Source organism: Nilaparvata lugens, chromosome 4 (assembly GCF_014356525.2).
Source record: "Nilaparvata lugens isolate BPH chromosome 4, ASM1435652v1, whole genome shotgun sequence".
In the NCBI taxonomy this organism is placed as follows: domain Eukaryota; kingdom Metazoa; phylum Arthropoda; class Insecta; order Hemiptera; family Delphacidae; genus Nilaparvata; species Nilaparvata lugens.
The window spans coordinates 30,078,452-30,105,743 of NC_052507.1; the positions used below are offsets into that span (position 1 = coordinate 30,078,452).

The following is a 27,292-nucleotide window of genomic DNA, read 5'->3' on the forward strand; positions in this document are numbered from 1 at the left end:
GCGTCTGCGCTGACCAGTGACGTCACAGTCGCGGTTCTTTGCCACTGCTCTAGTCAGCTGGTTTTCTATACTTCTATTCGTACCTTTTTCGTCGGATTGTTTGCCGTTGCAATTTTAATATTTGTGCTATTCAATTTTTTGGAATTTAATCTTGTCTTTAGGCATCTTACCTTTTAGATATTTGCCACTTTTTCACCAAACGTTTGTGGACGTTTCACATACGTGGCTGGCATTTCCGCCTTCCCTTTTTGTTACTAGCGTCTTTTGCCTTTTGCTGTTTGTCTTTTCATGGAGGTCGGCGAGTGTGCTTCCTGCGCTCGGTCTAAACCTTTCATCTGAATTCATCGGACTTACAAAACGTTTTTAAAGTGTGAATTATTCTTCAAATTAATTCATTTATTCTATTCTTCAATTGTGATTAAATTATTCATCGATTGCTTGCTTATTGCTTTGATAAATTTTGTATTTTTATGTACAGAATTCAAAGATTTATTTGTAGGTATTTATACCAACTATCATTCACAGTCCACTGCCCTGCCCTTGGATTCTGTCAGTGTCCATTATTTCACAAATTTGTCTCTTTTAAGTGTCCGTTGACCATTATTGAGAGAGTTCGCTATTTGGAGGTGTCCGTTAAGAGAGATTTCACTGTAACTTGTTGTTGATAACTCGTGTTATTAACTCCGGTGTAAACGCAGCTTAAAAGTTTGAATAATCTCACTATAGCCTATCTAAAACCTATAATAGCACATTGAACATTACAATTCAAATTACCAACCTTTAATCCCTTATTGATATCATAAAACAAACAAAATATAATTTGACAGGAAGATAGAGTGACAGTAAATTTCAAGCTACAATTAAATATGTGAGCTATGCTTTATTGTAGGAACCCACAATAAAGCTATTTTACTTAAATCGTACAGTTCTAAATTTGTAAATCATGATACAAATTTTATACTCTATGCTTGTTTCTATTTAAATATTTGAGACCTCACATATAATTCAAAATACTAAAATCTTACAATTTACAATTCGTTATTGGATCACAATTTGATTTGTCATTCATTAGAATTAGGTTATGGCAGCTTCTATGGTTACGTTTTGCACACGTGCAAAGCAAACAATGCTCGCCCGAGGCGCCTTTGAGCACGCAAAAATACCAACAGGGTCTCGGTTCGCCCACATGCCTCGGCGAACAGTGTACAGACGTGCGACTGCCGAGGCAAACGCTCGTGTGTACACCGTTTAATGTCAGCTCTCAGATGTTCACGGATCCTCAGCTGTTCGAAAATCAGACTAAACCCACCCGACTCAGACATTACAGACGGTTATTATCGTTTTAGCATGGCGTTTTGTTTACATTAAAGTTGCTAATAAATTAGTAGCCTTCTTTGACAATCCTTATCCTATATCTACAAAAACAGTGTTTGCCCACTTATCATGTTTGGTGACAGCAATGGAGAATCAGTTAGTATTCCTTCATGCTGGAAAAATCTCAAGTTGGTATATTATCTAAGTTCCTTTTTGCTAATTGATATTATTTAGCTTTATCATACAGAATAGCATTTAATTCTTTGGTTCTTTTAAAATGCCAGGATGCTTAGAAACATTCTGCAAATAATAAAGTAGACTACTTCAAATGTTTACATATAATTTGTTCCCATTCAAAAAATAACAAAGAAGATGATTCTCTTATTATTTCATTTCTACTACTACGTCTTTTACATATTATATAATATTAAACTATATTTAAATCCGAGAATTACTGCTGTATAGATATAGATTGTTGGGGCACTTTTTTCTATCTTTTTATGTAGTCAAGATAATGCCTGTTTATCATAATGATAAATGACTTGGACAACAACGGCTCGACTCTGCTATTTGCTGATGATACGTCCTTATTGTCATCTGGAGTGGACCTACAGCATGTGCTAGAACTGTCAGCAGAGCATCTCCAATCTTCAACCTCATGGTTCCAGGCAAATCGCTTTCAGTTGAATGAGAACAAGACACAAAACATAATCTGCAGTTTGTCTCGCAGCCTGCCAGCTGAACAGGACCCTGTAAAGCTGTTAGGGTTTGTCTTGGACTCAAAACTGAACTGGGCTAGCCACATCCAACAAGTGACCAGGAGGCTGTCGCGAATTTGTTTCTTGTTGCTGAAGCTGAGGGGACATGTGACAGAGGCATATCTGGTAATGACTTACCATGCACTTTTCCACTGCCATATCTCCTATGGTCTGCTCATGTGGGGTCATTCAGCAAGGGTGGTGGAAGTACTTAAGCTGCAGAAACGGGCTGCATGGATTATAACTGCTAGTGAACATCGAGCACACTGCAAGCCCCTTTTTGTAAGACTGGGTATTATGACAGTTGTCAGCCACTTCCTTCTTCTCTGCCTGCTGCATGTCAAGAAGAATCAGCATGGTTTGTTGACTCGGAATGATGTGCACCATCACAACACTAGGCATCGAGAGCTGCTTGACATCCCGAGGGTACGTCTTCAGAGGTCGCAGGTGTGTTATGGGAGTGCAGCATTACGCTACTTCAATAGACTGCCTGCAGGAGTGAAGCAGTTGGATTTGCGTGATTTTGAGAGAGTGGTGACCGGATTTATGAGAGTCAGAGCCTACTATGAAGTGCGTGAATACATGAGTGATGATCTGACTCAAATTTTAACTACTTAGTCACTTTCTGCCATCTTGATCTTGACTTGAGTATGAGAGTGTTGTTTTTATTGTGTAATGACGCCATCGATCCCACAGATGTGGGTAATGGATGAAGAAGGAGGTATATAAGGTATATAAGGCCTTATCAGGGGTACCCAGCCCCCCCAAAGGCAATGGCACATGCCCCCCATCCAATCCAAGTGTAATGCCCCCCCAAAGTACCCCAATTCCCAACTCTTTAGTTTTTAACATTAGTCAGTGTATGACAATAAAATTCACATCTTACATTCTAATCATCCAAAGGACATTATTTATCTTTGGTCTTGTGAGGAACTCTTTCTGTTTTCATAATATTGTAAAAATATATACTATCGTTTCTTATCTCTTTTAAAATAGGAATAAAGTATCTTTTTGATATTTTTTTTGAGACTAGCAGTGCACCCGTTCTTGTTCGGGAGGACTAAAAAGTACTACATTACATCAGCAAAAACTACATGACAAATATTTTAATAGGATATTAAAAGATCAGCATGGGAGGCTTTGCTTTTTAAATGTAAAGGTTACTTATAGAAAGTGAATAATAATATCATTGATATTCTTGTATTGCAAAAGAATATTGCATAGCAATTTTTTGGTAAACATTCATACAAATTGGGAACGATATTATTCATACCATATATAATGTCGGCACGCTTAGGTATTCTAAATCCTATACTATTAAACGAGCAATTTCTGTTTAGATGTTTAAATGTTTAGATGTTTGTATTTCACCGGATCTCGGAAACGGCTCTAACGAAATTCAGAACATAGTAGGTTTATAATATAAAAATTCGATTGTACTAGGTCTCATCCCTGGGGAAACACGCTGAAGGACATTAAAAGAATTTATTTATTTATTTATTCATCCTTGGAAAAACAGCTGATAATTTCGTCGTCTGTTGATAATGGAAGTGAGTGAGCGAGTGCATGTGTGTGGGACTGAGACAGAATTATGACTCAGCTGTTGAACTTTTGTACCTAATTCAATCAGGTACTCAGTGGCAGTTGTACAAAAGCCGGTTAAATTTTAATCCTGATTAATTCCAGTAGAACCAATCAGATAAGCTATCTTTTTGAGATGGTCTTCTGTGATTTGGTTCACGTGAAATTAATCAAAATTGAAATTTAACATGCTTTTGTGAGAGAAATTTTTGCATTCCTCTGCGAATTAATCTCAATCCACTGTGATTAGATAGAACCTTTCTATATGAACTATGAATATTTATTATAATTTCTTCTTTCGTAATAATTTTTATATGCTTTTGTAGGTAATCCAGAGCGGAGCTCGGTGCCCCGATATTAATCATAAATTGGAACAGGTTGTCACTGATGTTGTGTTGTTGGTAGTATTTACTTTTTAACATTACAGGAGTTGTCTCAGGGAAGAGACCTAGTGCAATCGAATTTTGATATCATAAACCCACTATATTCCGAATTTCGTGAAAATCATTAGAGCCGTTTCCGAGATCCGTTGAACATAAATAACCATATAGCCAGATAACCAGATATAAAAATAGAAAAATATAAACAGATATACAGAAATTGCTCGCTTAATATAATAGGATAACAACTTATAGTCCAGTCAAATAATCGTTTTTCAGGAAACAGCCCCGAAAGAATAATTTTTTCGGTGGTTCTATATGTATTTTGGGGCGCTGAATTCTATTCTGAAATTTGCTGACACGCCAGAGGGCGACTTCACCCCCAAAATTATGGAATTTTTTCAAGTTTTCCATTTTATTTCGAGAACCTTGAATTTTTCGAGAAAGAGCATTCTCTATAATTATAATATTAAAGATAATAAAATTTCCAATGAATTGAGTAGTCGCGCAGGACTACTTTTTGGATTTTTTATCTGTAGTGTTCCACAAGATACACAACTTTAAATGTGCGAGAAATTTGTGATATTTCCCCCATTTAGATAAAAAATCCAAAAAGTAGTCGAGGTTGTGATGAATTTTCTCCTCTTTTCACTCCCATGAATTATACTTCTGTTTTCAATACAGTTCAAAAGTTACAGCCAATTGAATGATGATCTTTATTTTGTCATTTTTCTTGCGATTTTACTGTTATTAAAGAGTCTCTAAAATGAGTACAATACATGATAGAAACTTGCGATTGGTCTTAAATGAGAGAAAATTGGATGCTCTGTAAGCTGAGTTGCCTTAAATTGATCTTGCATTACTGTTTATATCGACAAACGGTCGAGACTGTGAAAATGAGAAAAATATCGCAAATTTCTTGATTTTTTGAAACAAATGTTCAAAATCTTACTTCACGATTATATTTTTACAAAAATCAATCACCTCTCATAAAAGTGGAGATTCTTTTCTTAAAATCAAGACCAAGCATCATTTTGAGTTACCGAGACACACAGTTTTGAATATAGAAATCGGTCATTTTTCTATGCATTGAAATATGGGCTAAAATACACTAAAGGAGGAATTTCCTATTTTTTTAACAAATTCTAGTGAGATGATACTCGAAAACGGCTCCAACGATTTTGATTAAAGTTATACCTAGAATAGTCATCGATAAGCTCTATCAACTGCCACAAGTCCCATATCTGTAAAAATTTCAGGAGCTCCGCCCCATCTATGCAAAGTTTGATTTTAGATTCTCAATTATCAGGCTTCAGATACGATTTAAACGAAAAATTCCAAGTGGAAAAGATTGAGTATGGAAATCTCTACAATTAATGTTCAGTAACATTTTCACCTAAAATTGAAAATAAGCTCAAAATTCGAGAAAATGTGATTATTTAATTGCAAACTTTTGGCATCTGTTGATTCTATTAAATCATTCACTATGACCAAACCTCGTATGTCTCCAGCGTTATTGTCATGTCACCAGCTGGCTCAGATCTTTGTTTATAAGTAGACTTGAGATGCGCGGGAACACTAGCGTCAGGTGATCAATTTTCATAACGGCAAGGAAAGTTGTGTGAGTGCGCCACACCAGATCTTTCACTTTTATAAGAACTCGAAAGTGAAGGGAAAATGAAATAAATCCTCAATTGAACAGTTTAGAAAAACGGAAAACAGTTAATATTAAACAAGAGGCACGGCGCAAAAACGAACAAACTATTTCATTGAGAGATAAGAGAGCACCTGAACTTGCGTCTGCTCACGGCAAAATCTAATCGACAACTGAACTGTTGATAACTTTGGTATAAACGCAGCTTTAGATACTGGCTGATTGTAAATCCATTTTATTCAGTGGAGGAATTCATTACTGCTGATCACAACACTATAGTCAATTTAATTTAATGTGATTTTTTGACTATTTAAAATAATAACAAAGTACAGGAGACCACTAAATTATCTTATTTAATTGTCAATTTTCCTTAATTCTAATGTAACTTTTCTGTTTTATTTATTATTGTATATTGTATTTGTTGTGCCTGTGTAATTTATTGAATTCGAATTTGTTTCTTCAATGTGAATTGTGACATGGCTATATGTAACTTCTATGTTCAACTGGCCCAATAAAAACTTGAAACTTGAGTGGAATGCCTTTGATAGGTCACATAAGACAAGGTCAATTGATCCCTGACCTTTAAAAGCCTCATTAATCCTTTCCACAAGACTAACCACAGCTGACGAGGTGAAACTCCCCCTTCTAAACCCTTGCTGCATGTCTCCAAGCAGATTGTTGAGTTCAAGAAATTTGGTCATCTGTCTCAACATAGCCGTCTCTATGATTGGAAATTTCCAATGTCCTCTGGATAGCCTTTCTTAAAAATTGATACTGTTTTGTACATTTTGAGACAATCCAGAAAAACACCCTCAGACAGACAAGCATTCACCAGCAGGAGCAGCGGGCCAACCAAGATATCAGCCACTTTTTTCAGGATGTATGTGGATAGGCCGTAGACGTCCTGACTGTATATTGAACAGCTCACACTCACTTTGCACACCAAAAACCTAAAACTTATGAGGAGTTTCAGGTACCAGAGAAACTGGATCAATAACTGAAGCAGGAATCCCCTCCACTATTTCAGCCACGGACTTTAGGAAGGCTCCATTCACCTCATCAGGACTCTTCAAACACTTTTCTTGAGGCTGAACATTGTTGGAGTCATTGGTGAGATTCCAAGCAGCCTTAGTTGAATTGTGAGATCTCTTAATAAAACTGCTGATTGACTCCTTTTTTGCCCTGTCAATTTCCTCTTTGTTAATCTGCTTGGTCCTCATGTAGTTCATCCTGTACTCCACACTCTATAATGAGGGTGTATGCTTCTAGGAAGCATACAACATGGTGACAAGCAATCCAATGATCCTCAACACCATTTACGGTCCTATGAACCTCTAATTGGACAAAATATCGGATAGTGCGTGAATGGCCCGCTCAAGTTCTTGATCAGAATTATCAGATTGTGCCAAGATATGTAGACTTGCATTCTTGCATATAAGTTTATGCATACAACTATGTGTTAAATGTGTAGGCCTATTCATTTATATCTGTATTTTATCAATGTTATATATTCAATCTGGTTAGTTGCGGAGGTAGCACTGCTTCAAAAAATTGGGTTCATCTTCAATCACATATAGTGATAATTAATATAATGGAAAAGTAACGTTTGGTTATCATTTTATATAAAGTAAACAAACTATTGTAGTGATGAATACTATGATAGATCTTATATGCAACACTACTAGAAAAAAATGGAAGGTCATAGTTGACTCTTAAGGGTGTTTTAGTGTCCTTGTGATCACACCAAGTTCATTGATTTCACTATCATCCTGTTCGTCATCCTGAGTCAGTATTCTTATCTTGCACTATGAATTTATCTCCAGCGTCACTAATGTCATTCAAATCGTGATTTAGAAGTCGATCCGTACATTTGTCGAAGTCTCTGTCCAAAACGTTCATTTTGACTGCTTGAATTCAGTAGGTAACTCTTGCATAAAAATTTACATTTGGAAGAAATGAAAAAGTAACGCTAGTCGTGACGTTGTGACCCTTGAGTCATGATCCAGAAACGTCATCAGTATGATTGGATATTTGTAATGTGGGCAATTGTAGCCTACGCATCGTTGGCAACCTGATTTTTCCAAGGGTTTCTCTTTAAGGGGAAAGCTTAATGTAGCTTAACGCTATATAGCCAATAGCATAAAGCTTTCTAAAGCTTAACTGTTATGAAAGTCCACATCAAAATAGTAACTTAGCATTTATTATTTTTACAGATCCTCAGAGCCGGCTGAAACACAAACAGTTGAGACGATTGGAGTTGAAAAAAATGAACAAACTTCCGAGACTAAAGATATAGAAGTAAGTAAATATTTTGTCTTTTCACATTATGTCAAGTCGTCACAGAACTTCTATCTTTGGTTAATTACCATCTTAAAAGAAAATATTTTTTAAATCCATGATTTCTGTTGAGTGCAAGAACTTACAGAAGAGCTAGTACCGTAAACATTAAGGGCCGGTTTCCGAGCTCGGGATTTAGCTAAGTCCTAGACTTTAAACAGCTGGAGTCAGAAAAATGGCTTTCCAAAACGGGGCGTAGTCGCAGCTTTTATAACAGTAGTTGTAGTTTTTATTTTCTCATTTCTATAATTGGAAACGTCTTTCCTTGACGAAATTAGACATTCCTAAATGATTCAAAATAGCTGAAACTCTACACTATTTTCTCTTTATTTTATTTTGTGTTCAATTTTCTAGTTTTTAGAAATTTAATTCAAACGTGACTATGACAATGACTGCGACTAGGTTTTGGTTTTGGTAAACCAATTTTCTGACTCCAGCTGTTTAAAGTCTAGGACTTGGCTAAATCTCGAGCTCGGAAACCGGCCCTTAATAAAGCATTCTGAATTTGTGTTATTTGCCTGAATATACATAAAGCTTTAAATTTAGAAAATAGGGGGGAACTTTTAAAAATAGTGATGCAGGATAATTTTTTTTAAATATTTTTATCGGAATAAAAAACAAAAGTCCTAGTTAAATGCCGTTCTTTACTTCAAATCGACTCCTGCTTATACAGTTAATTAGGCAAGGAACGTACTTGAAAGTTGTTTATATACATCCTATATAAAGAGTGTCTACGAACTGCCTACCAATTCTCTAGGGCATTGTTCCTGGGTAACAAACATATCTAAATATCATATTTAAACTGTCCGGAAGTCTTCAGTTACTCACACAGCGGCCATTTTGATTTTTTCACTTTTTTTTTCTAAATAATGGTTGAACATACGAAATTGAAACTTTGCACAATCATTATAACAACTAGACAAAGCTACGAAAAATTATGATAATTTTTCTAATTCATAAATCAAAATGACAGCCATTTAAAACATTTATTTATTTTTAGTAAATTCAATTGCCTATCGATTAGTACCAGATTTTTCAAGATTGGACTGAGATATGGCAGCCTTAGTGATAGCTGACCACAGAAAGTTTGTTGCAGTGTAAACCAAGGCATGCTGATAGAGTCTCCTCAATGATGCAACAATCTCTATTAGCATTGTATGTTAATTGTAAGCGATTTGAGGTCATATCCAACAATAAAATAACGTTACATAACCCTCTAAAGGTGGGTCACCAACCACTAAAGCTGCCATATCTCAGTTAATATTGATTCAATCTTCAAAAATCTGGTACCAATCGATAGGCAATTGAATTTACTAAAAAAAGTTATTATTGTAAAGTTTTTGTAAAACCAACGGTTTCTGAACCGTCATTTTGATTTATGAATTTGAAAAATTATCATAATTTTTTGTAGCTTTGTCTAGTTGTTATAAATGATTGTGCAAAGTTTCAATTTCGTATGTTCAACCATTATTTAGAAAAAATGAGTGAAACAAGCAAAATGGCCAATTTAAATATGATATTTAGATAGGTTTCTTGCCCAGGAACAATGCCCTAGACGCCTAGAGTATTGGAAGGGAGTTGGTAAACACTGTATACTCGAATCTCCTCAAATGCTTTGGAGGAGAGGTGTTCTCCTCTACCATTTTGTACAACTCAATTATACTTTTAAACCCAAAAAATTGGCATTCTTGTATATGGACAGCTACATTGCTAAACTAAAACTATATTTTTCAGATACAGACAGAGCGAATACAAGAACTAAATTTATCCTCCAATTATGATGAACATGCACTATCAACATTCCTTAATAGAGTGGGACAGAAGATCATCGACGAAATTGACAAAGGAAATAGAAGTAAGGCGTTCCTGTCATACCAATTACCTGATGAAGATTCTTCCTCGGAAGTGAAAAATGTTCTGTCATTAACTAGGCCGAACTCAGCTCAGAAAAAAGAGGTTAGTGAGCTTCAAATGTTTTCACTAGTATCATTGTTTTGGATCATTATTAAATTCGCAATATTAAAAACTGATACAAACATGAAAGTTTTGCTTTTTTTCATATTTCATCGGTTAATAATGAAAGAGGATATTTTCAAGGGCCTTTCAATTCTAATTTCAACTTTACGATTCATATTATCGATTGATATATTCAGGAGACTTCTCAATTCTTTTCTTATGATCGAACAGTATTCTTCTCTTGAAATGCCCCGTTTGATGATTTTTTAAAAGTAAATTATTCTCCTATAGTTCAACATATTGACAAACTAGATTCTTTGTATCAGTTCCGTAAGAAAAAATGTAGTTTGAAACTATATGGCATTTTCACTCGGCTTAAACAAAGAATTTGGAATGCTTTATTCAGGAAACTGTACACTTATAAGATTGAATAGAGGTGTACACATTAAATGCTTGCATTGAGACCCGCATCCTGTCCAAATTAGAAGAAAGCGTTCTGTTTAAATTAATGTGTTATCATGGGGCGAGTGTGCTTTGCTTTCATTTGTTAACACTGGTTTACTCAATTTGATTTCAGATGAAGGTGAACTGTTTGGCTTGGAGTTGTACAGGTGGAGTGGTTGGCTTAGCTCTAGGCCACTCCTCCCATGATGACTGGTGCTCGCACGCTGGTCTCATCCATTTCTACAATATTGCATAGTCAGTAAAACAACTACTGTATTTCATTAGAATTTTTCCTTCAATGTAATTGTTTTTGGTTCGATGCTATTAAATTTATTTGGCAAATCCAAGACTTCTTTGAGAATAGTAGTGTTGAGTTGCTTTGGTTTTGAGTTTAATCAATTGAAGCACTATGATTATACTCACTATACTGAATGTTTTTAAATATCTCAATAGCTTTACTTTTAGAGATGATATGTCCATGCCCATGTCCTTAGTTCTCTCAACTACCTGAGACCATTGCTGGCCGGCAACACGTACAACAAAAGTTGATATTCTGACATCTGTAATATATTTGTCAACAATGCTGAAGATAAACAATGGATCTGACAAATAATATTTATACCTTTATTTATGATATATGATACCTTTCCTAGTTCATAGCCTGTTTTATAAAGCCTTAAATCATGTCGATCTCAAATATCAACCTTGGGTTCCTTGGGCTCAAAGGGCAACCTTGCCCTAGAAACTGAACATCAAGCTAGGAACTCTGGAATCGACAATTTAAATTGAATTTTTATAGAACTTACAGTGAACTGGCATTCAAATATCATGTAAATACATTCAATTTTCGAAAATTCGGAGAATTGAAAATTAACTGCATAAATATACTTTTGTTCCAATAGTGGTTTTGTGATTCCAAATCTACATAATTGAAGCCTTTCATATGCTTGTTGACCAGTTACTATTATTGATGGTACAAAAAAATTGAATGCTTTAATTAAAGCATCCATTATCACTTCCATCTTGATCATACTCCAAGCAGTCCGGTTACTTAAGGGATTTCGTGGGCACTTCGTGAAGATGGAAACAGACCCAAATATTCTGATTCCAGGGTACCTCAGGATATCCGAACCACTTGATGCGCATTTGGGGGTCGCGACTGGGCCGCGTAATGCCGATTCAAAATGGCGGATCCAGCATTAATTAAAACGGTCATAGAATGGTTACCATCCATAATAGAGACCTCTAGTAAACGCGAATCGGATCACAATGAACTATTCTACCAAATTTGTTATCACACATTTCCACCTAAAACATGATTTTAACCTACAAAAATGCACTTTTACAAAAACATTCAATTTTTCACGAGAGTATTTTCTGAATAACTTCTATTAATGACAATTTTTGGATATAAAGTGCCTATCAAAACTTCTTTGAAATAGAATTTATGATCTATTCCCGTTTGTTTCAAGCTTTTATCACCTTTTGTTCTGCAGTTATGATTTTTTTATTATGTCATTATAGCCGCTGAGCTATCATTAAAACTGAACTATAAAATCGACTTTTTCACGACTACTTCATGATAAATACTTGAAAATGGTCTCAATCTCTTTGTTACAACCAGCCGAATAAGAATATTGATGAAAAAGCAACAAATATATTTTTCATAATTGATGAATTCAATATGGCGGTCATAACGTATAAATTCTTTTATTTCTATTTCTATCAGTTATAGTGAGAGATATCGGATTGATTCTAGCACCAAAGTGTTCATAACTACCCAAAATATCATGTTCCAGATATTAATCTCATTTTAATTACTCTTTTCATGATTAATTTAGTCTCAAAAACTTGGAAGATACGACCTTTGGGGACGAAATTTCACTTTCCACTTTGTAAATGTATTCACAGTGAACATAACCTACTATTACTGAGACTGTGTTGTAGAAAACTCCAAAAGCTTTAAATTTAAAATGACATCTAGTTGAGGGCTGTAAGTCCATTTTTCACTTCTGGAGCGTCATTGGAAAAAGAGAGAAAAGTATGGTTTGCAGCCAAAGTTACATTTTTCCCTCCATATTGGGCCTATGCTAAACCTCACAATTAGAAAACCGTGTATCTCAATAATCCTTGAAGGTGCAGACTTGGAAATGGTATCAATCTCTTTGTCATCATGTGTAGGAAGAGAATATCCATGATGGCAATCCTAAAAATAGTTGTCATCATGAAAAAACAATTATTTATATATATATATATATATATATATATATATATATATATATAACCGATTTTATAGTTCAGTTTTAATGATAGTTAGTTAGCTCAGCGGCTATAATGACATAATAAAAAAATCATAACTGCAGAACAAAAGGTGATAAAAGCTTGAAACAAACGGGAATAGATCATAAATTCTATTTCAAAGAAGTTTTGATAGGCACTTTATATCCAAAAATTGTCATTAATAGAAGTTATTCAGAAAATACTCTCGTGAAAAATTGAATGTTTTTGTAAAAGTGCATTTTTGTAGGTTAAAATCATGTTTTAGGTGGAAATGTGTGATAACAAATTTGGTAGAATAGTTCATTGTGATCCGATTCGCGTTTACTAGAGGTCTCTATTATGGATGGTAACCATTCTATGACCGTTTTAATTAATGCTGGATCCGCCATTTTGAAGTCGCGACCCCCAAATGCGCATCAAGTGGTTCGGATATCCTGAGGTACCCTAGAATCAGAATATTTGGGTCTGTTTCCATCTTCACGAAGTGCCCACAAAACCCTGTTTTTGAGCCATAAGAAGCCGGACTGAAGTGGGTATATACTCAATTGTCTCTATAGGGTTACTAAAATTATAGCAATGAAATAAAAGTTGTCAAGTACCCTTTTCTCAAAGTTCGTTTACAGTTTGACAATTTGCTACATTATGAATAATAAACATACTCCAAACACATTTGAGTTTATTAGTAGGGAAAGAGTTATTATTGTTTGATTTAATCCATAACTATTGCGTTGAATAAATTTGGAATCTTGATAAGATTATATTACCCATAAAACAAACATTCTAATTTAGTTGAAGAAGTTAATGTAAATTCACTTTGATGTAGGTACTTGTACATTTTTAGTTCACAGAATTCGTCTATAGAGCCTTCAAGGGAAATTGAAAGCACTTCATGTGTCACTTGTTTAGCCTTCCATCCCTACGAACCATCTTTTGTAGTCTGTGGATTGGTAAGAGGTGAATATCATTCATTTGTTTTTAAATCAGTTTTAAACCTTTACTAGTTTAAAATTCCACAAAAACTCACGACTATTTGGTTTTATAATAATTGCTATAAGAAAGCGTATATATCTCATTACATCAAATTCAACTGAATTTAGTTATAGGTGGCCTACACTTTCTAGGCATCTGGCATCTTAGTGCACACGAAACAGATTTTCATACAATATTTCAAAGCTTTTAGAAATCTTTCAGTTTCAAAGAGGTATTCACAGTTGCAGCAGCGTCAGGAAAGGCAAAAGAGGCGTTTGAAGAGTGGTCGCTAGTTGATTCACAATGCAATTCTTGTTCTCCAACAGTTGCCGCTGCTTTCAAATCATATAAAAGATTAATAATTCTAACGATCAACCCGTCCAACGTTAGCGTTGATAGCATCAACAGGAAAATACATGTAAATTGGTTCCTAAAAACGTTTTTCAGTGCCATAAGCTACGGCATGGCCTCTTGATGGTCTTAAATTAATACCAAAGAATTGCCTCTATAGTCGACTTCAGTTGGCTCCTCTGCTGTTTCTGCCATAGATATATGCTAATTCCACTGAAAAAGTTTTTGTTAATGACGTTTTATTTTTATGAAGTATCAATTTCTATTTCATTACTCATGTAGAGTAAATAATAACCTGCTGTTGTAATGTTCTAGTCCCTATTTTTATTTTTAGGTTAACCCAATAAGAAACAATATTTTCGAAAATATTTTAGATAAGGAACTGATAATACTGGTTTTTTCTTGCTTTATATTGTTGCCAACATTTGCATTGCATTAGACATTACATTACATTAGTGCATCATAGTACAAAACTGTCGTAATTTCAGTAGTCTAATTTACTATGAATAATTAAAATTAGTAGTCAGACCTCAAAAGGATGGCGGATGATAGAGAGGCATATAGAGTTGCTGCCAATCAATCCAACGGCTGTTAACCAAAGTAGCATGTATTTAATTTTATTGTAATTTTTCTTATGTAATTCATTTTGGCAAATAAATGATTAATTGTGTTTTAGGAACTATTGCCATGTGGAATCTTCAAAAGGACGGAGCCGAAACATTGATGAGTTGTAGTGCTCACAATGACCCAGTGACCGACCTGTGTTGGGTGCAACAGGGCGCCGCCCGGCCGAGCCTTGTCTCGTCAGGACAAGATGGACGACTCTTGATTTGGAATGTGTCCTTGTTAACCGGCTCGTGTACTCTACAAGAAAAGTAGGTGTTCATTTAATAAATCAACAACTATTTATTATATTTTGTGTTTGATGAATAAATTACCGGACTAGAAATAAAAAAATTATCCATACTTTAGGAGTCGCCTCCTCAAGTTGAGTAGAATTGGCCTAGGACTCCTACTTAGCGAGACCACGAATCTAACAGCTTTCCAAAGAAAAAATAGCACTATAACAAAACCCAGTAATGTATGGAAATTTCCATATTCTACAGTGTGCTATATCCATCTATAGAGAAAACTTGTTACATCACTTCACTCACACCTATTAGTAAGCATTAAAAAATGATGTAAAAATCAGTGTATCAATTTGTCTGTGTTGGCAAAGTCACCTTCTTGAATATCGATGCACTGATTTCACTTTCTATGGAGGACGAAATTTTACGTTCTCCACTCAATCTCTTCCACACAATTCATTTTTACATCACTGAAATGATTTATCATAAAAATATTAATTAACAGCGGCTTTGAAGAGCGAATACTAATAGAACATAAGTGTTTGGTATTATAGTTCATTAGGATTAGCACGCAGAATCATATCTAAGTGACTGTGGGTCCATGAATGTTTAGGCTAGAAGCTCGCATAACGATCTCGGATGGTCGGGAAAAGATGGGCCGATATTTCATTGCTAGCAAGTGCCTGTAAAACCGCGAGAAGATGAAAATGATCATCTGATTAATGATAAAAAATGCAAAACGACTAGTAAGATTTATTTTGAATTATCAGCATTCCTTACTCACTTACTAACTTACTTACTCCTAGGGCCATCGATATCTGAATTAATGTTATTAGTCTTCTTCGTGGAGAGTTGGGTGCTAAAACGTATTTTTAGATTGGACTCTTCTCCTCTTCTGAGTACGTACCCGGCCCATCGTAATCTCCTACATTTTATTTCGCTAATAATGTATCGGCTATTGTAGAGGTATCATAATTCCTTTGGGTATAATAAATTATTTCTCAAATTTAATGTTGGTCGATATTATATTAACTAAATTCAATATTATATTCTTGTTAGAATAATTCATCATTAGTCACAGTCATCGATAGATTCTAATATGGTATAATATTGTATTACTGTATTTAAAATTCCATGTTAGTAAAATAAAATCAATTCTGATAATAATGAAATTATAATTATTTATTATTATATTTGAGGTTTTGCTTGACCACTCTTCCCCTGGGCTCCGACCCCCAAAGGAGAGTGACAAGCGATTTTACCAGAGTGATTGCTCCATATGTCCATGTGGTAAACAATCATACTGGGTCCGTTACCATTAAATCGTTTGCCCTGAGTAGACGTAATGAACCAAGGATGACAGCCTTCTGCATTTGACCTGCAAGCACAGTAGCAGCTCTCTCACAGGCTGGAATGGTTTTAAGGTTGACCAACAACGAGGGTCGCATGCCATCCAAAACTCCTATAATCAACACCACCATTCTTATGGAGTAGCCTGGGTTAAGCCTGCGAAGCTCTATTAATAGGTCTTGATATTTTGCCTGTTTTTCATCCTTCTTGCTGACAATGTTGCCTTCAGCTAGAGCTGAGAACTCGATTACATACATTGTCTTTGCCTCTATGTCAAGGAGGACAACTTCAGGCTTTGTGGCTCTTAAAAGCCTGGTGGTGGAGAATGAGTAATTCCAATACACTCGGCACCTTTCATTCCCCACAACAGACTCAATCTCCCCTGGGGCATAAGGCAGCACTGGTGTTTTGTCAATACCATATGAGTGTCTAATATGGTAATAGAGCACTCGCAGAGCAGCATTATGTCTATGGATGTAGCCCACAGCTGCATGAACAGAGCACAATGATAAGATGTGCATGATCGTCTCTGGTGCCCTGCAACTGATATCTGGGACATCCATTTGTATTACTCAGCTACGGTATGACAAGGTGTTGATGATACCATCTTGGCATGCCAGTATGAAACCCTCAGTCTCAGATTTCAGGGCTGCTGACTTCATAAAAGCAAAAGTCAGCGTTTTGGACAAGCCCTGCTCCTCGATATGCCTATAGAAGCCACCATGCAAGGACTTGTTCTTATGCTGCCGCAAAAGAAGTCTAGACTCAGCAGTCTTCACTCTAGCCCTTAGTTGATTAGGCTGAAGCCCTTCTTCCCTCTCAGTGTTGAAATCGAGACCAAGGGCATCTGCGGCATGCTGTGCTGCCTTATATAAGAAGGCCCCCACCCCTACAACTTCATGATCGTGGACCAATTGCATCAAGGGGTCAGAGCATCTTTTTATGCTGCAGGCAAACTGTTTGGTCTCCCTGTTGTGCAGATTATCCAAACCAAGCGAACCTCTGTCTCCCTCATGTCTTGGTAGGTGTATTCTGTCAACAGAAGAGTGGGGATGCAGACTCCTCTCCATGTGCATCCTTTTTCGGGTCTCCCTGTCCAGTTCCTGGAGCTCATTCCTGTTGCACTTGACCACTGCAAATGAGTAGGTTACAATGGACTGGCACAGCGAGCATGTTTGTGGCAACAACTTTGCTCTTTCCTGATAACTCAGATGACCAAAGTCTTCTCTTGTATTCACTGCAGAGAGCCTTCTTTATATTAGCACATTCCTGGGCTTGATTTTGATCAAATCCCAGATACTGATAGGTCTCTCCAGCATCAAGTGCTCTTATAATGCTGCCATCAACGAGCTCCATTCCCTCAGACAGGCCCTTTAATCTTCCTTTCAGAAGGTGGATCACTGCACACTTGTCCAACCCAAATGTCATGCAAATATCCATAGAATATCACTGTACCACACCCACAGCCAACTTGAGATAGGATTCACTGGCTGCATATATCTTCAAGTCATTATTTATTATTATTATTACTAAAAAATACTTATTATTATTATTACTAATAAATTATTATTAAAAAAAATTATTATTGTTATTATTATTATTATTATTAATATTTGCTAAAAATAAATTATTATTATTATTATTGAAACCGGTGATGGTATTTTTAACCCTACCCCACACCTGACACCATTATGTAAGCGGTGGAGGTATTTTTAACCCTACACCACACCTGACATCATTTCTGTAACCGGTGACATATTTGTCTCTATTTAGTTTAATCTTCCAAAATATAAAATAATATATAAGAATAAATGTGGTTTGATAGTCATTCTTGCAGACTATACCACCGCTGGCCACCAATGTAAAACGGGGGGGGGGTTGTTTCTTCTTTTCTATAATATTTGCTAAAGTTTACTGCTATCAATTCATCTACCGGTATTTGAATCCTTGATTGGTTGGGAGCTTTTAGTGGATTCGTTCATTCAAATGCACAGATTATCATCATTGTCACATATTCTAGCAAACATAGTAACTACGAGCCAGGAACTTCATTGAAAATACTAATAAAATTTTACTTCAGGTTTATTGAACTCTAAATCGGTAGAACAAATTATCAAAAGTCATGTAACATGTTAAATTTTCAAACAGAACAGAGTGATTCAGCAATTGATTCACAAAAAAAATATATTCAATACCAATCTACACTTTTTGGGAACCTGCTAACTTGCTGCATCTAAATTTGGGCCTCGGTCATTCTATGAAATTAAATTTTGAGCTTAATAAGAAAAACAACAAAAGTTTGGCACTCACCATTTTAACAATATTCAAACTTGGACTCTTCAGAAACACTCACATACTCTTTAATAAAACTCACTATACTTGAACTCACACGCACAAATAATTTCCTGATTCTACTCCTACTAACTCTATAAAATTTGGTTTCCTATTCAACTAGATAAAAATTACTGATAACTGAAAACTTAACAATTTGTCCCTCTGAATGGGAAATGGGCCCATTCAGAGGACCGAGGCTCGCACACCATTACATGTTTTCCCGTTTGCGTCTCAATACCAACTGTGGCCCCTTCACTGAAAATTATTCCCCCTCCACGAGCGTTGAGCATAACTTCCAGTGGAAAAGCCAAAGCTGCAAAAAGGTCAATGCTCGTACAATTTTCAAATACAGTGGCTTTTTCGACATGAAATTGAAACTGCACTTGGAAAATGCACGAAAATTGCTTTAATTTTGACAACTAGGCAACAAGTTAGCAAATTCCAACAAGACAGAGTCAATTCTCACACTAAAAACGCAGGGTTCAACAAACAGTTAGAATCAAAGTTCATTTCAGTTCAAAAACCTGAAAAACAATAATAAGAAACACAAAAAGAACTACAATAATACCCTCTCAATATCACACTATTACATTATTATTATTATTATTATTATTATTATAAAAAAAAAATAATAATAATAAAAAATCAGTGACTATTATAATAACGTAAGAATAAGCAAGTGAGAAATAAGTGCTTCAGTATAAAAGTTGAAAGAAAAATAATAATGTTTTAAGTTATTTTTTGGCAGAGAACTTGATAATTATTGTGTAAATAATATTTGCTACGAGTCACGGGAACTTTGAAGTCGGTAAGCCTAGATTTCGAAAAAGTGAGGTTAGGAAAACAAAAACTTTAACCAACAATCTTAGAATTTAACTGCTATTCAGTGAAATATTATCAATAGATTAAATATGGATTGTTCAGTCTGCGATAAGGCTTTGCCGATTGATAACGATTGTGTGGCTTGTGGTAAGTGTCAATTGGAATATCACTTTCACTGTTCGGGAGTATCTAAGTCAACATGGAAGGCGAAAAGTGCCCAAAAAAAAGCAGAATGGGAGTGTCCTCAATGTAGGGGTGCAGCAAGACCAAGGAAAAACAGTACTGAAGAAGAACTCACCGATGGGACACATTTGATGCTGAAACGCCTAGTGGAGAAGATGCTCAGTGACCATGAAGCAGTGATGGTGAAAAAAATGGAGGAAATGAAGAAGCTGTTCACCGGAATTGAAGAGAAAATTGGGGGGGTTTTAGAAGAAATAAAAAACCTTAAAAAGAAGACAGAAATCTTAAAAAGTGATATTGATGACTTAAGAGTGGACTTGGAATGTGAGCGACAGTATGGAAGAAGCAGAAACATCATCATATCCAGTATTCCGTTTTCGAGGAATGAGGATCTGAAAGAGAAAATACTCACGCTTATGAAGAAGATGGATATTGAACTGAGAAGAGAAGACATAACTACTCATCGCCTGCCGTCGAAGAATGCAGAAAGCCCAACTATCCTACAGCTGAGCTCTCGATCAGTGAGGGATATGATAGTTAAAAAGGCCAGGGCGATTAGACCTACCACGTCCATGTTCAACGAGACCACGACAGTCAAATCAATTTACTTCAATGACCATCTTACCCCCTATTTCAACAATTTATTCAAAAAAGTGAAGGAAATGAAAATCACAAAGAAATACAAATTTCTGTGGATGAATGGGGACAGAATAATGATTAAAAAAGATGAGACAGCTAGAGAAATAAAAATAATAAGGTTTGAAGATTTAGAAAAAATAATATAAAGATAATTAAAAGTTCTCAAGGCCAGGATATTGCATTTACAATTTAATTAGTAGCTCAATAAGGTAAGTTACTATCTTTTCTCCCTAATAAATCTACCAAACAATAATATTATAGGTATAAATAAAAATATAACCATAAAACTTTCTAGAAATCAAAATTTTTCAATTAAATGAAGAAGATTTAAATAACGACAGGGATTTCAGAGTATTTCAAGACTTGGATCAGTCCAAAGAATTTTTGAAGAAGAACAAGACAGTGAAGGAACTAAATATTCTATGCACCAATATTAGATCACTTAGAAAAAATTGGGATACATTGAGAGCAGAAACTAACAGTATAATCAATGAAATAGATATTCTTGTGCTTAGCGAAATTAATATTAATAGTGAAGAAACAAATTTGTATGGAATTCAGGGTTTTACAAGTCTATTTAAATGTAGGTCCGATGGGAGAGGGGGAGGTGGATTGGGAATTTTTTACAAAGCCGGTATTAAAGTTGAGAAAAATGAAATAGATTTTGTTTCTGCTGAATTAATATCTTTTAAGTTTTGTGATAGAAATACGACAATAATAATTATAGCTATTTATAGACCACCTAATCAAAATGTGAATTTATTTAATGAAGAATTAGAGAGGCTTTTAACATCAGAAAGAATGAGTCAAGAAAAAAATATTATCATGGTAGGAGATATAAATATATGTTACCTGTCAGATATGTATGGTTCGAATAATTATATAAGTGTACTCTACTCTTATGGTTTATACAATACTATACAAAAGCCAACTAGAGAGGAAACATATGGTAACACAGTTGTATCATCATGCCTAGATCATGTTAATGTAAAGTTAGATCCTAACAACTCTTATATTTCATTTTTGATTGAAAGCAAAATTGCAGACCATTACTGGACAGGGATTAAATTGTTAGAAACATGTACAGATGGTACACACCAGACTATGGAAAATGAATATAAAAGTGTCATTTTAACGGGGAGAGTAAATGAATTGATTCAAACTGAAAATTGGTGGCCGATTCTAGACTTAAGAGAACCATCAGATATTTATAATGATATAGTCAGAAGGTTCGAAAATATATATGCTAAAAGTGTCATAAAGGTTAAACAAAAAACTAAGCAACTACATAATTCCTGGTTCAATGATAGAATTAAGCTGATGATAGAGAGAAAGAACTATTTATGGCAAATGGTTAAAAGAGATAAACATAATGTGGATTTGAGAAATCAGTTTAGAAACATACGAAATAAGTTAACAGACATGATTCGTAATGAGAAAAGGAAATACTATTATAGGGCTTTCAATGATAACTCCAACAATACTAAGAAAATTTGGGAAATCATCAATCATTTTATAAATAAGAAGAATAGGCCGTCTCTAAAGGAATCAATTAAGTTAAATTTCAATATCAATGAAGATCATCAAATTATGAACCTAACAGAGAAATTTAAAAACAGCTTTAAAGAAAAAATAGAAGAAATTACAACAGAAATGAACGGGCAACACTTTGATATAATACCAGATTTAAAAGAAGGTAACTATACAATAGGGGATAGGATGAGTATGAATTTTAAAAAAATGAAAGAACATCAACTTTATAGTATCATTAACAAACTAAACAATAGATCATCTGCAGGACCTGACAAAATTAGGCCAAAAGATATAATAAATAACATTTTCTATCTGAAGCTGATCCTGATGCATTTGATTAATAGGATAATTGAAACAGGAAAAATACCTCAGCGTCTAAAAATAACACATCTCAGACCAATTTTCAAGAATGGAGCAAAGAAAAATGTAGGTTCTTATAGGCCAATAGGATCAATCTCAGTAATTATGAAAATTCTAGAACATTTCATCTGTATGCAATTGAATCAATACCTGATCAATCAGAACATAATAAATGATGCTCAATATGGGTTTATTCCAAAAAAATCAACAATAGATTTATTAGAAAAACTAACAGAAAATATATTTGAAGCTTTAAATGACAATAAATTTGTCATAACTGTTGCAACAGATTTGACAAAAGCATATGATTTGGTTAATTATGAAATTATGTTACAAAAAATCAATAGAATAGGTATTCGTGGAAAGCTATTCAACTTGTTTGAAAACTATTTTGAAAATAGAAAAATACATGTTAGTATAGGTGAATATATTAGTACCGATTATAATCAATCCTGTGGACTTATTCAAGGCAGCATTTTGTCTCCTGTTCTATTTAATCTGTATGTAAACGATCTAGCTAGTCTCAGTTTCAAAAGTAAGGTGCTGCAGTATGCAGATGACAACCTGCTATATATGACACACACTGATCTAATAATGGGCATAAGATACATGCAAGAGGATCTCAATTTGGCTAATAAATATTTTTTCAACAACGGTATCAAGATAAATTCACAGAAAACAAAGGTAATTATATTTAGAAATCCTAGAATTAACGTAGGTTTGTACAATTATAAATTAATTTGCCATAAAGCAGAATGTCTAAGATATAATAATTTGAGAAACACATGCGGGTGCCAGCATTTGGAATTCAGTGAGAATATTAAGCATCTAGGAGTTGTTTTTGATGCAGACATGAAATTCAATTCACACAATAATAGGATGCTGCGAATTATGAAAGCTGCTTTATACAAATGCTCTAGAATTAGCCACTGTTTTCCAATAAATATTAAAAGAATTATCTATTTCTCTATGATTCAAAGTATAATATTCTATGGTATTACAATTCATAGTTTAGCACCAGTGTATTTGAGACAGCCGTTGTATGATGTAGTTAGAAGAGTAGCAAATACATTATTTAATGGAGTCGAGCTTGGAATATTGGGTATTATGACACCAGAATCTCTCGCAAAATACACTGATTTGTCCAGAAATTATTTTGAAGATGAATTAAGGGAAATAAACGAAATAAGTTATGGTTTGAGAAATAGGCTATTTAGAGCACAGCGTTATAATAATAATTATGGTAAGAACCTATTAAAATACAGAATCTCTTACCTGTTGAACGATTTGCCACCAGAATTGAACACTTTACAAAAATTTTCATTTGTAGTATTTATAGAATGTATAACTATTATGATGTAGTATGAAATTTGAATACTCCTCAATTAGCTCTAAGCTAGAGGAGCAACAAAACACTGTATGTATATGATACTATGTAACTTTAAATGAAATAAATTGAAATTGAAATTGAAATTATTATTATTATTATTATTATTATTGAAACCGGTGATGGTATTTTTAACCCTACCCCACACCTGACACCATTATGTAAGCGGTGGAGGTATTTTTAACCCTACACCACACCTGACATCATTTCAGTAACCGGTGACATATTTGTCTCTATTTAGTTTAATCTTCCAAAATATAAAATAATATATAAGAATAAATGTGGTTTGATAGTCATTCTTGCAGACTATACCACCGCTGGCCACCAATGTAAAACGGGGGGGGGTTGTTTCTTCTTTTCTATAATATTTGCTAAAGTTTACTGCTATCAATTCATCTACCGGTATTTGAATCCTTGATTGGTTGGGAGCTTTTAGTGGATTCGTTCATTCAAATGCACAGATTATCATCATTGTCACATATTCTAGCAAACATAGTAACTACGAGCCAGGAACTTCATTGAAAATACTAATAAAATTTTACTTCAGGTTTATTGAACTCTAAATCGATAGAACAAATTATCAAAAGTCATGTAACATGTTAAATTTTCAAACAGAACAGAGTGATTCAGCAATTGATTCACAAAAAAAAATATATTCAATACCAATCTACACTTTTTGGGAACCTGCTAACTTGCTGCATTTAAATTTGGGCCTCGGTCATTCTATGAAATTAAATTTTGAGCTTAATAAGAAAAACAACAAAAGTTTGGCACTCACCATTTTAACAATATTCAAACTCGGACTCTTCAGAAACACTCACATACTCTTTAATAAAACTCACTATACTTGAACTCACACGCACAAATAATTTCCTGATTCTACTCCTACTAACTCTATAAAATTTGGTTTCCTATACAACTAGATAAAAATTACTGATAACTGAAAACTTAACAATTTGTCCCTCTGAATGGGAAATGGGCCCATTCAGAGGACCGAGGCTCGCACACCGTCACATGTTTTCCCGTTCGCGTCTCAATACCAACTGTGGCCCCTTCACTGAAAATTATTCCCCCTCCACGAGCGTTGAGCATAACTTCCAGTGGAAAAGCCAAAGCTGCAAAAAGGTCAATGCTCGTACAATTTTCAAATACAGTGGCTTTTTCGACATGAAATTGAAACTGCACTTGGAAAATGCACGAAAATTGCTTTAATTTTGACAACTAGGCAACAAGTTAGCAAATTCCAACAAGACAGAGTCAATTCTCACACTAAAAACGCAGGGTTCAACAAACAGTTAGAATCAAAGTTCATTTCAGTTCAAAAACCTGAAAAACAATAATAAGAAACACAAAAAGAACTACAATAACCCTCTCAATATCACACTATTACATTATTATTATTATTATTATTATTATTATTATTATTATTATTATTATTATTATTATTATTATTATTATTATTATTATTTGATTATAATGGAATTGATGATAATAATAGTAAGTTGATTTTCAGTTTTGCTTTCAACGATTTGGAGGCGAATGATGTGGAGGCGGGCATTTTGTGCTTTGCGTTCAGCAGCCGGCGGCCAGAGCAGTTTGTAGTTGCGTTGGAGGGTGGCGCGATCAAGTCATGCAATTCCTCCTCCACCAAACTCACAACTTCAAGTAAGTAGTTGTTCACCTACTCAACATTCTAATAATAGAAGTCTACTCACTTCAGTCAGCTTTGGTTGAATGGGCAGCATTGATGCTTTCTATGAGAAATGCTTACAGTTAAACATATACTCAAAAACTAATAATCTACAGAAGTATTTATTACAATGAAAATCTTGATTTCTAATATCATTGTTTATTATACTGAGTGAGTCATATGTATGGGGACCCTTCAATAAGTTAGAGACTGTTGTAGATATTATACTGTAACTTTCAGGATAAGCTATTGGTCGAATGAATACTCTACCTTTTGACATACAACTGAATTTCAACCCCTCATAAGGGGGTGACTTAGGGGTTGTAACTCGAATATTTCAAATTTAAACACCCATTGTGTGGTATATCATTTTAGCCTTCTGGCAGTCGCGCCCTACTCAATCACACGAGCAGTCGCGTGTTGTATTTTGTACAACAACCAATTTTCCAAGTGTTATGAACTCTGTTTACAGTAAAAACATATTAATCTATAAGTTACTTATAAAATTCGCATCTCACTGATCACGATTTCTGGAAAACTACTGAATGGATTGCAACAAAACTTTGAATATAGCTTCCTTAAACGTCCTAGGTGCTCACTAAGAAATCTTTTGGCGATATTTCAACTCTAAGGGTGGTTTTTAAGGGTTTAAAGTTCGTCTTTTAGCATGTATATTCTTCTTCTCCCAATCTCTTGATAATTATAATAGAAATGTCCATATCATATGTTATTATAGATCTATAATCTAGGGAGAGTACCTCTTCGAAACAGTTGTTAACTGGCAACTGAATTAATAATTTTGACAGGTTAGCATTAAGTTGAGATAACTTCATTAGGTTGGCACCAAGTTGAAGAACTAATCAAAATGCATTTATCGAGAACAAATTGATTGGGCACTGCTGCTTCAATCGGAACTATTCCTGGGAGTATAGATAGTTTTCATTTTTCATAAAACGAGTTGCTTCTATCAATTGATCCTATTCTATCAAGACTAATTTGATTCTGTTTGTATATCCGATCGCGATAACTGCTTAAACAATTTCGATGAAATTTTAATAATTCAGTATGATATATGGAGGGTATTTTCAAAACTACAGAAGTGTCCGTTGTGGAATCTGTTTGCAAAGAATGAGGAAATTCGGCCAAAATTTAACTTGGGCGAAAGAAAGGGGTTATTTATTAAAACGGCCAAATAGCTGTTGTTCCTTTTCCTAATGTAGAAATTAATATTTTCCATAGAAATAAGGCGCTTTTCCCATGCATGAATATTATTCTCAAACATTGATTGTTTTACCAAAGAAAATAGAAGGTAGCTTTCGTTATAAATATTGGAGAATATTCATAACAGTTCGTTGGCTGTCAGTATTTCTCATTGATAGCATGAATGCTCCCCATTTAAACAATGCTGACACATTGATGTGAATCTTACTATAATTTGGTTACTTCAGATCAGATGAAGATAATAATGTTGATGATTGTTTCAATTTCAATCATGTTTGACATTTTTGCTTTTGATGCCAGCTGTTATTATTATGTTAAATAAGCTCTCATTGAAGTCAATAATACTTAGTAAGCAATTTCTGTTTGAATATGTGTATTTGTGAATATGTATATATGTCGGACGGATCTCGAAAACAGCTCTAACGATTTTGATTAAATGAGGAATATAGTGGGTTTGCGAAAAAAAAACATTATTTTGAAACAGGTCTCAACTCTGAGAAAATTCGCTGAAGCTCCTTGAGAAAGGATTATTGGTCCCACAAGTAGCAGCTGATCAGAAAAAAGTTTTCCATAGTCTGTCGAAAACGTAAGAGAGTGTGAGCAAATGAAAAAGATTATAATAGCTGTATAGTTGAGTTATTTAAAAACATTGCACTATTCTTGGAACATCTGGTATAATAGGTTCAGAAAGTGACAGGATGACAGCAAAAGAAATTTATAACCAATCTCTCCAAACATATGGAAGTTGAATGTAATGTTCATTGTGAGGTGATAGAAATGCTACTAATTTCTTCAGCTTCTGTTGTATTGTTTCCTCTGTTGCTCTATGTTTGTACGCAGCCATGGCCTTGAGAGAGCCAGTTGCTCTGTTAATTCTTATTCTGGACTAAATACCACGAGA

General features: G+C 34.6%; 1 protein-coding gene across 2 annotated transcripts in view; it reads left to right on the plus strand.

Moving 5' to 3' along the window:
- The first annotated feature begins 1,258 nt into the window (after positions 1-1,258).
- Positions 1,259-27,292, plus strand: part of LOC111053564 (cytoplasmic dynein 2 intermediate chain 2) — a 35,632-nt gene continuing 9,598 nt past the window's right edge. Inside the window, exons 1-7 of one of the 2 annotated variants that reach the window (XM_039427310.1) lie at positions 1,259-1,502; positions 7,901-7,985; positions 9,759-9,980; positions 10,558-10,679; positions 13,546-13,658; positions 14,701-14,899; positions 24,994-25,145. In XM_039427310.1, the coding sequence (XP_039283244.1) occupies positions 1,444-1,502; positions 7,901-7,985; positions 9,759-9,980; positions 10,558-10,679; positions 13,546-13,658; positions 14,701-14,899; positions 24,994-25,145 (952 nt within the window). In that variant the 5' untranslated portion in view covers positions 1,259-1,443. The remainder of the gene's footprint in view (positions 1,503-7,900; positions 7,986-9,758; positions 9,981-10,557; positions 10,680-13,545; positions 13,659-14,700; positions 14,900-24,993; positions 25,146-27,292) is intronic. The other variant, XM_039427311.1, reaches the window with a different exon arrangement.